General features: G+C 39.1%; 2 protein-coding genes across 2 annotated transcripts in view; one reads left to right on the top strand and one right to left on the bottom strand.

Annotated features, from left to right (window-relative positions):
* Positions 1-7,395: 7,395 nt before the first annotated feature.
* Positions 7,396-7,875, top strand: LOC116626078 (ubiquitin-conjugating enzyme E2 N-like). The gene has a single exon (XM_032395216.1). It carries the CDS (start codon positions 7,396-7,398, stop codon positions 7,852-7,854), a length of 459 nt encoding a protein of 152 aa, XP_032251107.1. The 3' UTR covers positions 7,855-7,875.
* Positions 7,876-18,129: 10,254 nt separating this feature from the next.
* Positions 18,130-22,154, bottom strand: part of SLC5A1 (solute carrier family 5 member 1) — a 145,299-nt gene continuing 141,274 nt past the window's right edge. Inside the window, exon 14 of the mRNA XM_032395102.1 lies at positions 18,130-19,161. Within this exon, the coding sequence (XP_032250993.1) occupies positions 18,944-19,161 (218 nt within the window). The 3' untranslated portion in view covers positions 18,130-18,943. The remainder of the gene's footprint in view (positions 19,162-22,154) is intronic.

Here is a 22,154-nt window from a genome sequence, read left to right as displayed (position 1 = left end):
CTCCATCCAAGTCATTGCATATAGGAAAATTGCATTCTTTTTGATGGTTGAGTAATATTGCATTTTATATATATATTATATATGTATATATATACATATATATGATTATATATATAATCATATCTTTATCCTTTCAAATTTCTCTTTTTTGAGTGAATTTAAGAACTGTTTATCTATGTATGTATATGTGTCTACATGGGGTTGTTGGAAGTCTTTTCTTCTCTATTTTTAAATGTCCATTGTATATTAAGGATATTAAACCCTTTGTGGTATAAGATGCAAATGTTTTTTCCCAGTTTGTCACTTGTTTTTACTTTGTTTATTGAACTTTATGCCATGCAAAAGTTTTCTATTTTTATATAATCAAAGTTATCTATATTTTTCTCAGGGATTCCTCTAACACTTAAAAATGATGGTAATCATTCTTTATAGTCATTTGTACTACATTTACAGGGGTTTTATTTCCCATATTTTGTGATCATTTGTTTGTCTTTTTTGTTTCAGATAATCCTGAGGAACCCCATGGATGCCTCAGGAAGGCTTATGACTTATTCTGTGGTTTGCAGAAGACAGGCCCCAAACTGAGCAAAGAGGAGGAAGAAGCCCAAAAAAAGAAGCTGAGAGACACATCTGAGAAGCCTTTATGGAGGACTATAGTGAATGTCAATGCCATTCTCCTCCTGGCAGTGGCCATCTTCGTCCATGGCTATTTTGCCTGAACTCTATCTGAACCACTAAATATTTATTTTTTTAAAGATTTTATCTATTTATTTGACAGCACAAGTAGGCAGAGAAGCAGGCAGAGGGAGAGGGAGAAGCAGCATCCTGCTGAGCAGGGAGCCCAACTTGGGGATCGATCCCAGGACCCTGGGATCATGACCCCAGCTGAAGGCAGACGCTTAACCGACTGAGCCACCCAGGCGCCCCTGAACCACTAAATATTTATTAAGCGAAGGATAATTTTACTAATTTTTTTCATTTTTAGAGTTTGTTATGCTTCAAAAGGGAGATAATTTCAAAAGGGAAAAAGAAATGTGTAATTTTATCATATGAGTGACCGTAGACCTGATTTTTAGCTTTTTTTTATTCCTTTGTGTCAATAAAGAAAGAGTCTAGGGCGCCTGGGTGGCTCAGTCGTTAAGCGTCTGCCTTCGGCTCAGATCATGGTCCCAGGGTCCTGGGATGGAGCCCCACATCGGGCTCTCTGCTCAGCGGGAAGCCTGCTTCTCCCTCTCCCACTCCCCCTGCTTATGTTCCCTCTCCCGCTGTGTCTCTCTCTGTCAAATAAATAAATAAAATCTTTAAAAAATAAAAATAAAAAAAATAAAGAGTCGATAATTTAGAAAGCCTATGGAGCTGACTCTATATGTGTGTATAAACTAGGAGCATTTGTTCTAAATTTTTTTTACTTGTTCACCAGGTAGATTGCCCTACCTTATTCTTGCTATTTCTAGAGATTTCCACTTAGAAGAAATTCCCCTTCCAACTCTGCCTCACATAGTAACCTCCTCATCTATAAAACAGTGACCTCCCAACCTCACTTTACTGACCTCAAGGAAAATAGAAATACTTCCTAATAGTTGAGGGGAGGGGAGCTAGAAATGTGTTGTAAGTATTTTTATGAACTTAATGGAAATTATTAGCTTATGTCTTAAATAAAGCCATCTCCCACTAAATGTTAGCATATTAAGCCATTGATTTCATAAACTACTTTATAAAAATAATTTACATATCATAAAATGCATCTATTTAAAGTGTACAATTCAGTGGACTCCCAGGTGGCTCAGTTGGTTGAGTGTCTGACTCTTGGTTTCAGCTCAGGTCATGACCTCAAGGTTGTGGGGTCCAGCTCCATGCTCAGCATGCAGTCTGCTTCCCTCCCTTTCTCTCTGCCCCACCCCAACTTGCACTTTCTCTCTCTGCCTCTAAAGTAAGTAAATAAGGGGTGCCTGGGTGGCTCAGTCGTTAAGGTCTGCCTTCAGCTCAGGTCATGATCTCTGGGTCCTGGGATCGAGCCCCACATTGGGCTCCCTGCTCAGTGGGGAGCCTGCTTCTCCCTCTCCCACTCCCCCTGCTTGTGTTTCCTCTCTCACTGTCTCTCTCTCTGTCAAATAAATTTAAAAAATCTTAAAAAAATAAAATAAATAAAATAAAATAAGTAAATAAATCTTTAAAAATAAAATAATGTAATAAAGTGTACAATTCAGTGTATTTTAGAATATTCAGAGTTGTTCAACAATTACCACAACCTAAATTTTGATATTAACATTATTTGTTGAAATTGTTACTTGAATATACATATTTCTCTGTCTTTATTTCTGTGTTATTTTGACATTCTGCATGACAGTTATCTCTATGTAGGACTACATGTAGTTTTAAAACATACCTTCTTAGAAGTAAATCAGCACATTAAGATGTTTTTAATAAATTACATAAGAAACACATCATATTGTTACATAATTCAAACAATGCTGTGTTCTATAGAACTAAATAAAATACTCTCCACTGACAAGCTATCTGTCCCATCTACTCCCATTAATTTTACAAAGAATAACTTAACAGTTTAAAGCATATGTTAAAGTAATTTTTCTATTAATTTGTACACATATTTTTACACAATGCATCTTACTCTATATATTGTTCTATGACTGGCTTTGTCATATAAAATTTATCCTGGAAGACATGAACAGACATTTTTCCAAAGAAGACATCCAAACAGCCAACAGACACATGAAAAAGTGTTCAATATCGCTCGGCATCAGGGAAATCCAAATCAAAACCTCAATGAGATACCACCTCACACCAGTCAGAATGGCTAAAATTAACAAGTCAGGAAATGACAGATGTTGGCGGGGATGCGGAGAAAGGGGAACCCTCCTACACTGTTGGTGGGAATGCAAGCTGGTGCAGCCACTCTGGAAAACAGTATGGAGGTTCCTCAAAAAGTTGAAAATAGAGCTACCATATGATCCAGCAATTGCACTACTGGGTATTTACCCCAAAGATACAAAAGTAGGGACCCGAAAGGCTACGTGCACCCCGATGTTTATAGCAGCAATGTCCACAATAGCCAAACTGTGGAAAGAGCCAAGATGTCCACCGACAGATGAATGGATAAAGAAGAGGTGGTATATATATACAATGGAATATTATGCAGCCATCAAAAGGAATAAGATCTTGCCATTTGCAACGACGTGGATGGAACTGGAGGGTATTATGCTGAGCGAAATAAGTCAAACAGAGAAAGACATGTATCATATGACCTCACTGATATGAGGAATTCTTAATCTCAGGAAACAAACTGAGGGTTGCTGGAGTGGGGGGTGGGGTGGGAGGGATGGGGTGACTGGGTGATGGACACTGGGGAGGGTATGTGTTCTGGTAAGCGCTGTGAATTGTGCAAGACTGTTGAATCTCAGATCTGTACCTCTGAAACAAATAATGCAATATATGTTAAGAAAGAAAAAAAGAAGAAGAAGAATGTAGCAGGAGGGGAAGAATGAAGGGTGGAAATCGGAGGGGGAGAAGAACCATGAGAGACGATGGACTCTGAAAAACAAACTGAGGGTTCTAGAGGGGAGGGGGGTGGGAGGATGGGTTAGCCTGGTGATGGGTATTGAGGAGGGCACGTTCTGCATGGAGCACTGGGTGTTATGCACAAACAATGAATCATGGAACACTATATCTAAAACTAATGATGTAATGTATGGGGATTAACATAACAATAAAAAAAATTAAAAAAAAAAATTTATCCTGGCATCTTTGCCTATTAGTGCATATAGGCACCCCTCCTTCTTTTTAATAATTGCACATTATTCCGAAAAATCAGGTGCCAAAAATTTGAACATTTTTCTACTGAAAAACATTCATGTTGATTTCAATTATTTGCTATTATCAATGATACTTGACCACCTGTGCCTGGATATTCATCTTTTGGTACATTAACCACGTCTTTTTTTCTTAAGATTTTATTTTTATTTTTTGAAAGAGAGAGAGAGAGACAGTGAGAGAGGGAACACAAGCAGGAGGAATCGGAGAGGGAGAAGCAGGCTTCCTGACGACCAGGGAGCCCGATGCCGGGCTTGATCCCAGGACCCTGAGATCATGACCTGAGCCGAAGGCAGATGCTTAACGACTGAGCAACCCAGGCACCCCCCATTAACCACTTTTGTTTTCTTTAATGATTGATTCTTAGGAATGGAATACTGGGGCAAGGGTATAAACATTTAATATTTTGTTCCAAAAAGGATTCACCAATTTATATTCTCACCATCCGAGTATGAAAGTTCCTATTTATTCACATCTGTAATTGTAGAGTATATTATCAATCTTTTTTTAAAGATTTTTAAATTTATTTATTTGACAGAGAGATAGAGAGAGAGCACAAACAGGCAAAGCAGCAGGCAGAGGGAGAGGGAGAAGCAGGGTCTCCGCTGAGCAGGGAGCCCAATGTGGGGCTCAATCCCAGGACCCTGGGATCATGACCCGAGCCGAAGGCAGCTGCTTAACCGACTAAGCGACCCAGGTGCCCTTATATTATCAATCTTAACTCATTTTTATCAATTTGATGGTTGAAAAATAATTTAATTTTTTAAATTTGTGTTTCTCCACTTAGTAAGATTGTATTTACATATACTTATTAGCTATTTGTAAGTTTTTCTTCTGTGAATTTCTTGATATATTTTATAAATTTTTCATTCATTTATAGATATTCTTTCGTCTATATATTTATTATTTGCATACGAATTGCAAACATTTTTTCTTGAGGTCTGTGATTTGCCTTTTATTTATTTTTTTATTATGTTCAATTAGCCAACATATAGTACATCATTAGTTTTTGATGTAGTGTTCAATGATTCATTAGTTGCATATAACACCCAGTGCTCATCACAACACGTGCCCTCCTTAATACCCATCACCCAGTTACCCCATCCCCCACCCCCCTCCCTTCTATAACCCTCAGTTTGGTTCCCAGAGTCCAGAGTCTCTCATGGTATGTCTCCCTTTCTGATTTCTTCCCATTCAGTTTTCCCTCCCTTCCCCTGTGGTCCTCCGCTCTATTCCTTATGTTCCACATATGAGTGAAACCATATGATAATTGTCTTTCTCTGCTTAACTTATTTCACTTAGCATAATCTCCTCCAGTTCCATCCATGTCAATGCAAATGGTGGATATTCATCCTTTCTGATGGCTGAGTAATATTCCATTGTACATATGGACCACATCTTCTTTATCCATTCATCTGTTGAAGGGCATTTCAGTTCCTTCCACCATTTGGCTGCTGTGGACATTGCTGCTATGAACATTGGGGTGCATGTACCCCTTCTTTTCACTACATCTGTATCTTTGAGGTAAATACCTAGTTGTGCAATTGCAGGGTCATAGGGTAGTTCTATTTTTAATGTCTTGAGGAACCTCCACACTGTTTTCCAGAGTGGCTGTATCAGCTTGCATTCCCACCAACAGTGCAAGAGGGTTCCCCTTTCTCCACAACCTCTCCAACATTTGTTGTTACTTGCCTTGTCAATTTTTATCATTCTAACTGGTGTAAGGTGATATCTCAATGTGGTTTTGATTTGAATTTCCCTGATGGCTAATGATGATGAACATTTTTTCATGTGTCTGTTAGCCATTTGTATGTCTTCTTCAGAGAAGTGTCTATTCATGTCTTCTGCCCATTTTTTGACTTGATTATTTGTTTTATGGGTGTTGAGTTTGAGAAGTTCTTTATAGATCTTGGATACCAGCCCTTTATCTGTAATGCATTTGCAAATATCTTCTCCCAATCAGTGGGTTGCCTCTTTGTTTTGTTGACTATTTCCTTTGCTGTGCAAAAGCTTTTTATCTTGCTGAAGTCCCAAAAGTTCATTTTCACTTTTGTTTCCCTTGCCTTTGGAGATGTGTCTTGAAAGAAGTTGCTGTGGCCAATGTCGAAGAGGTTACTGCCTATGTTTTCCTCTAGGATGTTGATGGATTCCTGTCTCACATTGAGGTCTTTCATCCACTTTGAGTTTATTTTTGTGTATGGTGTTAGAGAATGGTCGAGTTTCATTCTTCTGCATGTGGCTGTCCAATTTTCCCAGCACCGTTTATTGAAGAGACTGTCTTTTTTCCATTGCATGTTTTTTCCTGCTTTGTCAAAGATTATTTGACCATAGAGTTGACGGTCCATATCTGGGTTCTCTATTCTGTTCCATTGGTCTGTATGTCTGTTTTTGTGCCAGTACCATGCTGTCTTGGTGATCACAGCTTTGTAATATAGCTTGAAATCGGGCAACGTGATGCCCCCAGCTTTGTTTTTCTTTTTAACATTTCCTTGGCGATTCAGGGTCTTTTCTGGTTCCATACAAATTTTAGGATTGTTTGTCCCAGCTCTGTGAAAAATGCCAATGGTATTTTAATAGGGAAGGCGTTGAAAGTGTAGATTGCTCTGGGCAGCATAGACATTTTCACAATGTTTATTTTTCCAATCCATGAGCATGGAATGTTTTTCTATCTTTGTGTCTTCCTCAATTTCTTTCATAAGTGTTCTGTAGTTTCTAGAGTATAGATCCTTTACCTCTTTGGTTAGGTTTATTCCTAGGAATCTTAAGGGTTTTGGTGATATTGTAAATGGAATTGATTCCACACATTGTTAGTGTACAGAAATGCAACTGATTTCTGTGCATTGATTTTGTATCCTGCCACGTTGCTGAATTCCTGTAGGAGTTCTAGTAATTGGGGGTGGAGTCTTTTGGGTTTTCCACATGAAGTATCATGTCATCTGTGAAGAGAGAGAGTTTGACTTCTTCTTTGCCAATTTGAATGTCTTTTATTTTTTTGTTGTCTGATTGCTGAGGCTAGGACTTCTAGTGCTATGTTGAATAATAATGGTAAGAGTGGGCATCCCTGTCGCATTCCTGACCTTAAGGGAAAAGCTCTCAGCTTTTCCCCATTGGGAATGATATTCATTGTGGGCTTTTCATAGATGGTTTTTATGATATTGAGGAATATTCCCTCTATCCCTACACTCTGAAGAGTCTTAATCAGGAAAGGATGCTATATTTTGTCAAATGCTTTTTCTGCATCAATTGAGAGGATCATATGGTTCTTGTCTTTTCTTTTATTAATGTGCTTTATCACATTGATTGATTTGCAAATGTTGAACCACCTTTGCATCCCAGGAATAATTCCCACTTGGTCATGATGGATAATCCTTTTAATGTACTGTTGGATCCTATTGGCTACAATCTTGTTGAGTATTTTGTCATCCATGTTCATCAGGGATATTGGTCTGTAATTCTCCTTTTCGCTGACATCTTTGCCTGGTTTTGGGATCAGGGTAATGCTGGCCTCATAGAATGAGTTTGGAGAGCCAGAGTCAAGACCAGAGGCCAAACTCGGGATCTGACAAGATGGCCAGGCTGCCCTGCAGGATTATCAAGGAAACCCAGTGTTTGCTGGCAGAACCAGTTCCTGGCATTAAAGCAGAACCAGATGAGAGCAACGTCCATTATTTTCATGTGGTCATTGATGGCCCCCATGATTCCCCCTTTGAGGGAAGAACTTTTCAGCTTGAACTATTCCTACCAGAAGAATACCCAATGGCAGACCCTAAAGTACGTTTCATGACCAAAATTTATCATCCTAATGTAGACAAGTTGGGAAGAATATGTTTAGATATTTTGAAAGATAAGTGGTTCCCAGCACTGCAGATCTGCACAGTTCTGCTATCAATCCAGGCTATGTTAAGTGCTCTCAATCCAGATGATCCATTAGCAAATGATGTAGTAGAGCAGTGGAAGACCAACGAAGCCCAAGCCATAGAAACAGCTAGAGCATGGACTAGGCTATATGCCATGAATAATACTTAAAATTCAATCTGATCATCAAGTGTGCATCACTTCTCCTGTTCTGCCAAGACTTCTTCCTTTTTTGTTTGCATTGAATGGACACAGTCTTAGAAACATTATAGAATAAAAGCCCAGACATTTTCAGTCCTTCGGTGATTAAATGCACACTAGCAAATCTATGCCTTGTCCTGATTCACTGTTGTAAAGCATGAGCAGAGGCTAGAAGTACCATCTGGATTGTTGTGAAACGTTTAAAAGCAGTGGCCCTTCTCTGCTTTTATTCATTTCCCCCATCATGGTTGAGTATAAAGCACTGTGAATGAAGGTCGTTGTCAGGGTTAGCTGCAGGGGTGTGGGTGTTTTTCTTTATTACTTTTTTTGAGGGGGAGAGGTAGTTTTATTTTAATTTTATGGGCTCCTTTCCCCCTTTTTATGGTGATCTAATTGCATTGGTTAAAAGCAGCTAACCAGTTCTTTAGAATATGCTCTCTAGCCAAGTCTAACTTTATTTAGATGCTGTAGATGGACAAGCTTGATTATTTGAACCAAAATGGGAACATTAAACAAACATCACAGCCCTCACTAATAATATTGTGACTTTGCTGTCAAGTGTAGAATCCTTCCTTCAAGAAAAAGCTTGTGACCATTTTGTATGGCTTGTCTGGAAACTTCTGTAAATCTTATGTTTTAGTAAAATATTTTTTGTTATTCTAAAAAAAAATGAATGAGTTTGGAAGTTTTCCTTCTGTTTCTATTTTTTGGAAAAGCTTCAGCAGAATAGGTATTATTTCTTCTTTAAATGTTTGGTAGAATTCCCCTGTGAAGCCACCTGGCCCTAGACTCTTGTTTTTTGGGAGGTTTTTGATTACTGCTTCAATTCCTTTACTGGTCTATTTCTTCCTGTTTCAGTCTTGGTAGTTTATAAGTGTCCAGGAAGGCAACCATTTCTTCCAGGTTGCTTAATTTGTTAGCATATAGTTGCTGGTAATAATTTCTAATAATGGTTTCTATTTCCTTGGTGTTAGTTGTAATCTCTTCCCTTTCATTCATGATTTTATTAATTTGGGTCCTTTCCTTTTCTTTTGGATAAATCTGGCCAGAGGTTCATCAATCTTATTAATTCTTTCAAAGTACCAGCTTCTAGTTTTGTTGATCTATTTTACTGTTTTTCTGTTTTTCTAGTTCATTGATCTCTGTTCTAATCTTTATTATTTCTCTTCTCTTGCTTGGTTTAGGCTTTATTTGCTATTCTTTCTCCAGCTCCTTTAGGTGTAAGGTTAGCTTGTGCATTTCAGATTTTTCTAATTTTTTGAGAGAGGCTTGGATAGCTATGTATTTCCCCCTTAGGACCACCTTTGCAGTATCCCATAGGTTTTGGACTGATGTGTTTTCATTCTCATTAGTTTCCATGAATTGTTTAAGTTCTTCTTTAATTTCCTGGTTGACCCAATCACTCTTTAGCAGGATGCTCTTTAATTTCCAAGTGTTTAAATTCCTTCCAAATTTTTTCTTATGATTGAGTTCCAGTGTCAAAGCATTGTGGTCTGATAACACGCAGGGAATAATCTCAATCTTTTGGTATCAGTTGAGACTTGATTTGTGACCCAGTATGTGGTCTATTATGGAGAAAGTTCCATGTGCACTCAAGAAGAATGAGTATTCTGTTGTTTTAGGGTGAAATATTCTGTATATATCTATGAAGTCCATCTGGTCCAATGTGTCCTTCAATGCTCTTGTTTCTTTGTTCATCTTCTACTTAGATGATCTGTCCATTGCTGTGAGTGGAGTGTTGAGGTCTCCTACTATTAATATATTATTATCCATATGATTCTTTATTTTGGTTAATAGCTGGTTTATGTAGTTGGCTGCTCCCATGTTGGGGACATAGATATTTACAATTGTTAGATCTTCTTGTTGGATAGACCCTTTAAGTATGATATAGTGTCCCTCTACATCTCTTACTATGGTCTTTGGTTTAAAATCTAATTTGTCTTATATGAGGATTCTATCCCAGCTTTCTTTTGAGGTCCATTAGAGTGGTAAATGGTTCTCCACCTCCTCACTTTCAATCTGGACGTGCCTTTAGGTTCAAAATGAGTCTCTTGTAGACAGCATATGGATGGATCCTGCTTTTTTATCCAATCTGATACCCTGTGTCTTTTGACTGGAGCATTCAATCCATTTACATTCAGAGTAACTATCAAAAGATATGAATTTAGTGACATTGTATTGCCTGTAAAGTCCCTGTTTCTGTAGACTGTCTCTGTTGCTTTCTTGTCTATATTACTCTTGGGGTTTCTCTTGACTTACAGAATCCCCCTTAGTATTTCTTGCAGGGCTGGCTTGGTGGTCACATATTCTTTCTGTTTCTGCCTGTCCTGAAAGCTCTTTATCTCTCCATGAGTTCTGCATGACAGCCTTGCTGGATAAAGTATTCTTGGATGCATGTTCTTCTCATTTAGTACCCTGAATATGTCTTGCCAGCCCTTTCTGGCTTGCCAGGTTTCTGTGGACAGGTCTGATGTTATTCTGATGTTCCTCCCTCAATATGTAAGGAACCTCCTCTCCCTGGCTATTCTCAGGATTGTTTCCTTAGCTGTAAAATTTGCAAGCTTCACTATTATATGTTGGGGTGTTGATCTATTTTTATTGATTTTGGGAGGGGTCCTCTCTGCCTCTTGGACTCGAACTCTTTTTTCCTTCCCCAGAATAGGGAAGTTCTTAGCTATGATTTGCTCAAATATACCTTCTAGCCCTCTCTCTCTCTCCACCCCCTCAAGGATCCCAATAATTCTGACATTGGAATGTTTCATGGCATCATTACTCTCTGGAATCCTTTTTTCATGTGTTACTAGCAGCCTATCTCTTGTTTTCCTCAACTTCCTTCCTTTCCACCAGCTTATCTTCTAGATCACTAATTCTCTCTTCTGGTTCATTTACCCTGGCTGTTAGAGTATCCAGTTTAGACTGCATCTCATTCATAACATCTTTTTAGTTCAGCCTGATTACATCTCATTTCTGCTCTTAAAGATTCTATATTGTCATTAATGCTTTTTTCAGGCCTAGCTATTGACTCTAAGATTGCTATCCTGAATTCTATCTCTGACATTTTGCTTATGTCCATATCCATTAGTTCTGTGGCAGAGGACACAGTCTCTGTTTGTTTTCTTTATTGAGAGTTCCTCCTCCTAGTCATTCTGTCAAGGGATGGTTGAGTGAATGAGCAGAGTCCAAAATATCAACCACAACCCAAGCAAGATGCACCCTAGCAAAATCCAGAGTGGTCAGAAGCTACCATTGAAAAAGCAAAGCCAAAATTAAACACAAGAGTAAAATTAAAAAATTAAAAATTTTTTTAAAAGGTGGGGAGGGGAAGGGAGACTAGAATGTCTCAGTGTGGACAAAGCAGGGTGTTTCAGTTGTTCCTGGGTGTATTTTGGTCTGTGTGTTAGAGGACACTATGTCCCAAAATTACAAGAAATGTAAAACATATATATATATAAAGGTAAAATTGAATAGAGTGAGAAAAGGACTAAAATACAATAAGTGTGGAACACTATATCAAAAACTAATGATGTAATGTATGGCGACTAACATAACATAATAAAATAAAATTTTTTAAAAAAGAACTAAAATAAAGCATATATCTATAAAAAATACAGGTGTGAAAAAACACAAGTTAAAAAGCTACTATGAACTATAAGTTGATATAATAAATATCTAGTTGAAATTAGGAGACGGTAAAAAGAAAAAAAAGACAGAGAAAAAGAAAAAGAGAATTTTATCTGAAAAATGAACAAGTCATGAGGCCACATCTGGAGCTCAATATACAATTTTCCCCTGATGTTGAGATTTTACAGTCTTATGGGATCCAAAAGATTGTTGTCCCTTGTTCTTCCAGCCTGTCTTTTAGGGGAGGGACCTGCCGCGCTCTTTCTCAGGTAACCCTGCCTGCGAAGATTTGTCCCACCCCTGTCTGGGGGATGGGCTCAGTGGAAACTGGTCCTTTCTGTGGCTTTTGTTCCCTGGGGGTTTTCTGCGCCTCTTCAGAGGATCAGAGCAAAAATGGCCACAGCCAAACCTTTTGCCAAGGCAGAAAATTCAGTCTGCCCTCTTTAATAAACCCTCCAGGACAAACAGTCTCCACTTCTGTATGCACCACCAAAACTGCAAGCTCCTGCAATGTGCACCCATAGCAACTCTCTCAGAGGTCATCCCATGGGCCCGGGAGTGCCACTGCCCTTTATGATTCTAAATCCTCAAGCAGCTGCAGGCTCCTGTGCACACCAAAATCTCCTGGATCATGTCTGGGTCCTGCTCTAAAGGCCTTTCCAGCCCACAACTGCTCTGTGAGTTTTTGCCAGGTTGCAGGTGCAGGTTCCAGATTTTCTCAAGCTGTTCAAGAGAAGAGCTATTATCAACCGGCCCGGCTCACAGTTTATGGCAATCTGAACTGAGAGTCTCTTCCTGGGCTTGCTGACCATAACCTGCTTCCTGGCACCACTGCTTAGGCACTCTACCAGTTCAGGAAGCCCCTTTTCTCTGTGGTTCCTCATATCCCGAGACCACAATGCCCTATCTAGATTCTGCCTTTTCATTTCCAGAGCCCCTTCCAGAGCAGATTTCTCAGGGTTCCGATTTTGCACTCCGGTGTTTTATCACTTTCCAAGAGCCAGCTTATGGAGGTTCCCTCCCCCTTCTGTTTATCTTCCGATATCCCCGCAGATTCACGATTCCACACGTCCTACCTTGCAAAAAGCACGTCACTTACCTTGCAAAAAGCTCTCGCTTTTCTGCTTGTAGAGATCCAGATATATATTCTTACATCTAAGGCTAATTTCGTGGGTGTTCAAAATGGTTTGAGAGATATCCAGCTACATTCTGGGGACCAGTTGAGATGGGATCCCCTGCTCCTCCACCATCTTGCCTCCTCCCCCTGTAGGCTTTTTTTTTTTTTCTATTGTAGGTTTTTGAGTAGAATCTTAGGTGTCTGGAGCTTGTTTAATTTGGCTTTCAGTGTTTCAAGCTTTTCCAGTCTGAGTTCAGAGTTAAGTGAAATAGAGAGGAACACCTTGTGTCAGTCCCTCGGGCATCCCTCAGACAGGTTAGATTAGGCATACACAGTAATTTGTGAATGTGGTCTGCTCTGCTCCCCTGGACAGAGGGAAATGGGGACACAGGCTGCCCCCACTTTAAGACAACTGATACTTTGTGACTGCTGCTGTTTTAAGATTGCCACCACACAAGAGAGAGGGTGACAGTCACTATTTTGGTGATAGTCAACATTTTGTAGTATCTTTTTCTTGATTCAGTGCTTGTTTGGTTGCTATAAATTTTGTTTTCCTGAATTCTCCCAAAATTGGTTCTGACAGCTTCTGTCCATTGTTCAATGTTTCTGTCAGTAGGTGAGAGGTTGGAGTGGCCCACTCCAAATTTTGCTGATGTCACCATTTTTATGATGTCATCCTGATTTACTTCTTTTTGAAGACTTTTTATATTCTTTATCCATCTTTTTCCTAATGGTTTCCTCCTGTCTTTCTTTGTTGGTTCACAGGAATCCCTTGAATAGTCTGGCTATCAACTGCTGGCTTTCTTTGCATCATTTCCTCTCTTCATGTTTTGCCTACTCTTTTTCTGGCCCTCTGGTGAGATGAATGTTGGACTTCCTGGGTTCTATCTTTTGAGTTTTATTTCATAGTTTCCATCATTTTACCTCTTTTTAGTACATTGTGGTATAATTCCTGGGCTTCATATTTCTATCCACTAAGTTCAGTGCTGTCCATTCTGCTTTTTAGCCCATCCTCCAAGTATTCTATTCCAACAAGTTAAATTTTCCTTTTCAACATCTCTGGGTAGAACTTGTAGTGTGGTACTTAAGAACTAGAACTCTGGAGTCAGGATCCTGGCCCTGGAGTGGTCATAGCTGGCATATGAAAATGACAGACAGGGAGTGTGAGCCTGTAAAAATAGCTTGTGTTAACTCACATCAAGGACATGGTACTGAAAATGCATTATTTAAAATTATAGAGAAACTTGGCTATTTGAAATTATATCAGTGAGAGTAAAATATCTCACTTTTAACTGAAGGCTCTGAGCCATATGGTTCACTGACAGAGAAGCAGCTTTAATTTCCAACCCAGGTGCAGAGATTTGAAGAACGGGTTTTTAGACGTAACATTGCATATTTATCTTAACTGAATTTTCAAGATAACAGGAACTCTGAGTCTTCTTAGACCAGCCTGGATATTAATCCCTTTACACACACTCTCTGCTTTCCTCGGAGCCTAACAACTAGAAAACATCCTTATCCATGTCCTGAGAGTCTTGAAAGAGCCCTCATGGAAGAATAGAAGCTACTTTGACAGAAAAGATATATTTCTATCACTATTTGGTAGGGAGGAGATATTCACCTAAACCAAAACTATGAGTACAGTCTCTAGAGACAGACCCACCATGAGCAAAACAATCAACTTCCCTGAACCTTCAATGTTCATCTGAAAACAGAAATAGAAATGCTTAACTCACTGATTTAAATGTTACAAATTTATAACATTTGTTAATATAAATAAATAGGACTCAATAGATGTTGGTCTCCTGACTTGTCCACGTCCCACCCCTTTCCAAGATACTCAGAATTAAAGGAGAAACGTGTTGCTGTTGGAAGGCTGCCTTGGGAAATTCTGTAACAGAGAGAGGGGATTGTCAGCCTCTAGGCCATGACCACCAAAGTCCATCCAAGGTCCTTGGGTAAGTCCCCGAATCTCTGAACCTCAGTTTCCTCCAAATTACTTCATGGAACTATTGTAAAGATTAGGTGGGGTCATTTGGTACTGCCTACAAGGTCTGGCTCATAGAAGATGCCCAATAAGTGTAAGTGCTTTTTCCCCTTATGCCCCCACCATCTGTAAAAAATTCTACCTGTAAAACTGACTTTGAGGGCCAGCATGTATATGGTACGTGATGAGTATGAAATATAAAATAAAAGTCAAGCTGGTAAAATGTTAAGCCTTGGCATATAGTGAGGAGGTCATAATTAAGCAGGTAGGCCCTAAATGTAAAGCAGGTGGATTTTTCTATACCTTGGCATCGTAATGTGCCTTAGCCATACCTACACAACTTTGGTTTCAGAAAAGAGTTTTGGTCCTGATACATCAATAAAAATCTCAAAATAGGGCCTGAGAAAGAGGTTCTTCCAGTTCTGCCTGCCTTGGTGATGAAATGAAACTTCTTTGGAAACTAACTCTAAGTAGTTGTTTTCAAAGTGTGGTCCCCAGACCAGCAGCATCAAAATCAACTGGGAACTTAGAAATGCAAATTCTCAGGCCCCACTTCAGACCTATTGAATCAGAAACTCTGGGAGTAGCCCCAGTAATCTGTGTTTTAACAAGCCCTCCAGGGGATTCTGATATAGGCTATCATTTGAGAACCACTGCTCTAAGCCTTTTATCTGATTCCTAAATGCACATGTACATGCTTCCAGCACTCATGTGTAGAGAAGGTCCGTTTTATTTTTTTTTAAAGATTTTATTTATTTGAGAGAGAGAGACTGAGAGAGAGAAAGAGAGAGCGCACACATGAGCAGGGCAGAGGGAGAGGGACAAGCACACTCCCCCTGAGCAGGGAGCCCGATGTGGGACTCAATCCCAGGACCCTGAGATCATGACCCGGGCTGAAGGCAGATGCTTAACCGACTGAGCCACCCAGGTGCCCAAGAAGGTCCCTTTTATCAGGTGGGCATTTGCTAACAGTTTTTCTTTTCTTTTTTTTTTTTTATTAAGATTTTATTTATTTATTTGACAGAGAGAGACACAGTGAGAGACGGAACACAAACAGGGGGAGTGGGAGAGGGAGAAGCAGGCTTTCCGTGGAGCTGGGAACCCGATATGGGGCTTGATCCCAGGACCCTGGGATCATGACCTGAGCCAAAGGCAGACGCTTAATGACTGAGCCACCCAGGCGCCACCTGCTAACAGTTTTTCAAGCAAGGGATTAATTGTATCAAATCACATATTCTTAAAGTTGCTTTTAGGACTACGAAAGCTGACTAGGAGCTTTTGTGATTTGCATATGGAGCTCTGGGACTAAACAACACTCACCCAGTGCCAATCAAGCAGCACTGGTGCCATTAACCTCACCCACACTTCTCTAATTCCATACTACCAACCCATCAAGGCAATGGCACCTCATTCAGATAATTTCATTCCCCAAAATCCAATCTGAAGGTTAGAAGAAGTTTTCTTGGGGATAGATTGGGAAGAAAGTTAAGAAACTACTCTCCACCAACTAAGTGCCCATATGTTTTTCTCCCAAGGTTTGCTTTTGTAAAGCAGGACAAGCTGTAATGCATCTTTTAGGAGATGGTGATTTCCACACCAGGAAAGAGTAGGTTCCAGTGAGCTCCAAAGGTTAGAAATCCTCTAAGTGAACACCAATGCCTGACTCAGTTACATAAAATTAAACAATGCTCCCAGGTAAACCAAAGGCCCACAGACTAACTTCATTCTGCAGGAAAGAAGATTTCATTTGGGGAGATTCTTTTTAAAATAGTCATCTATGGGGGGACGGGGTAATTGGGTGAAGGGCATTAAGGAGGGCATGGGATGTGATGAGCACTGGGTGTTATATGCAACTGATGAATTATTGAACATTACATCTGAAACTAATGATGTACTGTATGTTGGCTAATTGAATTTAAATTTAAACTTAAAAAATAAAAATAAATAAATAAAATAGTCATCTCTATTCAAAGAAGATTTTTTGCCTGATAGGACATGATTTTTCAGTTCTATAAACAGACCATAATAAAAAGTCACTCTATTCCCAAATACCCATCTTCCATTTGAGGAAAAAAGTACCTCTTCTATGTACTCCTGAAATTATTCTAGTACAATTTATCACTTATTGGCCCCTGGTCACCCAAGGGACTTAGTCTGTCCTAAAAAGACATTATGCATTGAAAGTAGAGTTACCTCATGTTTCGTAGAGATTTTGAAGTTGAAGTCATCTCTTTTGCTACCTTTTATTCAAGTTGCCAGACTCTATTCTCCACTCTCTTGGCTCCTATTTCCTAATCCACATCTTGTGCCAACTAAAGCTTGCCACACATATGGTCAGTATCTGTTTAGAATATCTAGAAAATAGGAAAGCTGGATGTTACATTTTTAAATGTTTTTATTAGTATCAAAGTAATACATTTTAATTAATGGGACTAAATGCCACTTAATATAACATCTGTTTCGCATCTTCAATGTATGTATCTGTCATCCTCTTTACAAAGTGACCTAGTCACACCCAGAAGAGGTAGATAGATGCTATAAGCACCAAGGTCCCCATTTTTCAAAGAGAAAAATACACAGTTGAGACAAAATAATTTACCAAAAAATACACATGAATCATTGGCAATGCCAGAAACTGAATCCAGGACAATCTAGATACTTTGTGCGCATTTCATCCACCAGCTTTCAATCGTTTCCCTTTATCTTTTCAAAGCTCAAAAATATCACAAACTCCACATGAAACTGAGTCTGCTGAGTAATGCCAGCCACAAGAAATTGTCCACGTTCCCCTCTTCTCTGCCTCACTTAAGGGCAACATGGAGGGTGTATCAAATAGTGTCCTTCCTTCCACAAGAACAAGCCATCCCTTTGCCTGTTGAACCATTTGTATGCCTAGGAACCACTCTTAGCTCCACAGCACCTCAGATCCCAGCTCTTTCCTAAACTAGCTTGAAATCAGTCAACACTAACATTGTGACTTTTTCTTAACTTCAAAGTTTATATTACAACATAATTGAGATTTCATGGGTGGGACTAAAAGAATTTAATTAATCAGTTAATTAATTAAAATTATATTTAAAAACTTCTCCCTAGGAAACAGTTTCAACAAGAAATACACTCCTGTCAACTAAAAGTGTTGAATGCTACTACTCAGAACAGAGACCACCTACCCTAACTTTTGTCAATAGATGATCACCACTCAAGACACCCCAAAAAGGAAGGACTGTGATCACATGAACTCATGGAGAGGAGAATCTTGGGATAATTGTTTCCATGTTACAGGAGAGTATGGCTGCTTTGAAAAAACAGATCCTCCAAGAGGTACATTTGTTCTATTATGTGACATAGATCAGCTTCTAAGCTCATATGTCAACATCCACACCATGAGGAAGAGTGACCTCTGGAAAATATATTCCAATTGATGAGAGTCACCAGAGTGTGTACTGTGTACTTTGTGCAGCCACCAAAAAAAAAAAAAAAAAAAAAATTAACCAAGGGCCAGGCTTACATAAAAATAAAGTAAGTATTTATAAATAAGTGCCCAAATCATCCATTTGGTCCATAAACATTGCTGAGTGCCAAAGACATTCCAGACACAGCAAATGACAAAATAAGTGAAATCTCAAACATGAGGAATTCATAACAGACAATTTAAAGAAAACTAGAAAATCCCTTTGACTCAAGATTATCCACTTTCCCCACTGGCCTGAGGCTGGTGCCTGGGTCCCTCCCTTTGGGGTAAGTCCTGCCATCCCCAAGCTTTCCCTTCAAAGAGCAAAACACCCAGGGCAGGGACCCTATCAAGTTCCCATCTTCAGCTTCAATGCATTCATCAGTTTATCAGATTGATTTTTCTTGTGCCAGGAAAAACTTGACAGGTGTATGATGAGAGGGGAAATATTTCTCTTTAAAAAAGATGGGGAGAAGGTCATGAAGGGAAAGCAGCATGAACCAGGGAGACTACAACTCTTAAAATAATATTCAGGATCACAAACAACACTGACACACTGAATCTACCTGAGAAAAACTTGCATCACACATGGCAGGGCTTCTTTCTTACTGCATCTTTTCCTGGACATGACTGAGTTGGACTTCCCTTCTGTAGCTCTAATATATACAGCTGATGATATCACACTGGCCTCAAATACATAAGTTAAAAGCAAATTAATGATTTTTCTTCAGTTATCCTGTAATTACACCTGTACACATTTATCAACTGGGCAAAATTTACAACTGGCTGGTTTACCACCAGCTTAACACCAGAGAATAGAAGTAAAGGAGGCAGAGTAAAAAGTCTGGCCTTCCTGAACAAGGCCTGCCACAGAAGGCAAGGCTCAGGCAAAATATGCATGGCAGAAAACGGCCACGGCCAGCAGGATGACGCCATTGATGTTCACTACTGTTCGCCATAAAGGCTTCTCAGAGGTGTCTGTCATCTTCAGCTTCATAGCTTCCTCCTCTTCCTTCGTCATCTTGGGGCCCTTCTGCTGGTCCAGGCCACAAAATAGATCATAGGCCCGCTTGAAGCATCCTTTTTTCTCCTCAGGAACTTCTGTATCAGGGGAAAGGTATAAAACGATGGTTAGATACAGAAGCAAGAGGCAGGAGGAAAGGTTCCGGGGAAGATGCCATGAAAAGGAAATATCCGCCTTTCTTCAGACATTTCCCAATTTTCTTGTTTGCAGGAATGGAAATGGTACAAAATGTTTGAGTAAACTTAATTAATTATAAGATGATGGTAATAGGTGGATTCTACATCTTTATGATCAACTAAATTAAGCTTTATCTCTATCAGGCCAACACAAATACATTTTTATTTAGAAAAGTCAGAATCAAACAGGAAATAATAGTCTATGAAAAGAAACGTTAACCATGGACTGGGAAACTATGACATATGAATAAGGAAAATCCACCTCCAAACCACATAAACTCATATCTGTTTACCACATCACTGGAAAGCAGTGAGACTTGCATGACTCAGGAGCATATTAGCTACACCTGAAAGTTCCAAAGCTTTATAACAGATCCAACCATGTGATAATAATTGGTCTGAATACTCCCTGACATAGGGCAGCAACGATGAACAATTCCAGAGCTTAAGATCTGATGTTGCATATCAATATTGCTGAATCAAACCACCAACTGGCCCTGCCATTCAAAGTGGATGCCCACCAAGGGAACTGATTCTCTCCTCTGAGCCCGGGTGAGGCATTAAAGGTGGACAGACCTGGATTAGAATCCCAGGTCTATGGCTCACTAGATATGAAATCAAGCCCACTGTGTTTCAGCACCATAGTCAGAGACTACTGCTCTCCACTCCCCCATTTTTAAGAGTCACAGACTTTTAGAATTGCAAATAACCTTAGTGATTAAGCACATACATGTGTCAGAACTGCAACCAAAACTCAGCTTTATGGTTTTGCTAATACACCTATCTAATCTTCAAGTGCAGGTAAAATTGGATAAATAATACCTTCTTCATTATAAGATTTTATGAGAGAATGCCCAGTGTGTAGCAGATGTCAAGAAGTAATAGTCTCCTTCTATTCTCTTTTCTCTCATTAACAAAAGAAAGAGGGGCAAGTCTCCTTGTACCCCTCCACTTTGGTCACTCCACCAAACTAGAATAATGGAGAAGAAGTAACAAAAGGTTGGGCTCACTGACCAGCACAAGGGATAAATGCATGGTTATCTGGGTGGTCTTGAGCAAGTCTCTATATCTCATTTACCCATCTGTAAAGTTGGAAGAATTATATTTGTATTATCTAACTTAAAAGTAAGATATGGTGCTAAAATGAATCACTAGAGTAATGTATTCATAATTAAAATATGTCATGATCATATCATTACCAATCATGATGACAACGATGGTGATGATTACAGATGAGGTTGATGATACAGCTTCATGCTGCTGTTTCTCAGAGAATGGTTACAGTGACATCCATTATCTATAAAAGCCCTCAAGAGATCTTAATTTATTTTATTTTAATGGGTCAGGGCCTTCCATCTGCTTTCACCATGAATTGACCAAGAAACAACAGAATTCAAGTGTTGCCATTGATCTCAGAAGTCACTAAGCCAATTCTCTAGCCAGCGGGAATCTCCTCTATGGAATCTCTGATAGATGCACACTTGCTGCTCACCCTTTTCAGACCAACTCAGAAAACTCTTCCTTAGTAGCAATCATAATGGTGATAATTATAGTCAATTCTTATAATCTTGTTTAATGTTTCCAACAGTGCTATTATAAGGTATAAGCTATCATTTAGAATATTTTTATATTAAGAACCTAAGCTTTAGAAAAAATGGAATCACTTGCACAAGGAGTAAGTAGAGAAGTGAGGATTCAATCCCAGTTCTTCTTGAATCCAAATCCCACACTATGTCTTTGCACTATCATGCCTCCTCACTTTGAGTTAATTGGATGAGTTCTGTTCTGGTGAACAGAGGACATTGAACTGCAAGGCACAAAAGGACCTCTTCTTCATAAGGTCACTACTTTCAAGAGCAGGAGACATAGCTGACTTTCCTAATACATAGAAACAGACACAGAGAATTAGACAAAATGAGGAGACTGAGGAATATGTCCCAAATGAAAGAACAGGACAACACCACAGCAAGAGACCTGGGCAAAATGGAGATAAGTAATATGCCTGATAGAGAATTTAAAGTAACGGTCATAAAAATACTCACTGGACTTGAGAAAAGAGTGGAGGACCTCAGTGAGACCCTTAACAAAGAGAAAGAAAACAAAAAGAACCAATCATAGATGAAGAACTCAATAACTGAAATTAAAAATACACTAGAAGGAATAAATAGTAGACTAGAGGAAACAGAATAGATCAGTGACCTAGAGGACAGAGTAATGGAAAGCAATCAAACTGAACAGGAGAGAGAAAAATTAATGATAATAATAATACATAAAAATAGATTTAGGGAAATCAGTGACACTATCAATTGTAATATCATTTGCATTATAGGGATCCCAGAAGGAGAAGAGAGAAAAGGAGGGCAGAAATTTTATTTGAAGAAATAATAGCTGAAAAATTCCCAAACCTGGGGAAGGAAACAGAAATCCAGATCCAGGAGACACAGTGAACCCCCAACAAAATCAACCCAAGGAGGTCCACACCAAGACACACAGTAATTAAATGGCAAAAAGTAAAGGAGTCAAGATGGTGGAGGAATAGGGGGACCCTGTTTGTCTTGTCTCTCAAATGCAACCAGATAGTTATCAAATCATTCTGAAAACCCAAGAAATCAGAGATCTGAGAAAAAAAAAAAAATGCTGCAAGTCTACCAGTGGACCACCGTTCTTAATTTTTATTTTTATATATACTTTATATGTTTAAATTTTTTGTTTACTTACATTGTAGTGTGTGTGTGTGTGTGTGTGTGTTTCTTTCTTTCTTATTTGAGACCTAGTTTCTTTTAACAAGCAGACCAAAACACACCCAGGATCTAGTGGGGTTTTGTTGTTGTTCTATTGTTATTTATTATTGTTTTTGCTGTTTTTCTTTCTTCTTTTCTTTTCTGGACAAAATG

Source organism: Phoca vitulina, unplaced genomic scaffold (genome assembly GCF_004348235.1).
Source record: "Phoca vitulina isolate PV1807 unplaced genomic scaffold, GSC_HSeal_1.0 scaffold82, whole genome shotgun sequence".
In the NCBI taxonomy this organism is placed as follows: domain Eukaryota; kingdom Metazoa; phylum Chordata; class Mammalia; order Carnivora; family Phocidae; genus Phoca; species Phoca vitulina.
The sequence above is the reverse complement of the archived record's forward strand: the minus strand, read 5'-3'. Positions and strand labels throughout refer to the sequence as shown.

What these genes read in the sequence shown, in the direction of transcription:
- LOC116626078 (XM_032395216.1), top strand. Translation starts at nt 7,396, where the DNA reads ATGGCCAGGCTGCCCTGCAGGATTATCAAGGAAACCCAGTGTTTGCTG.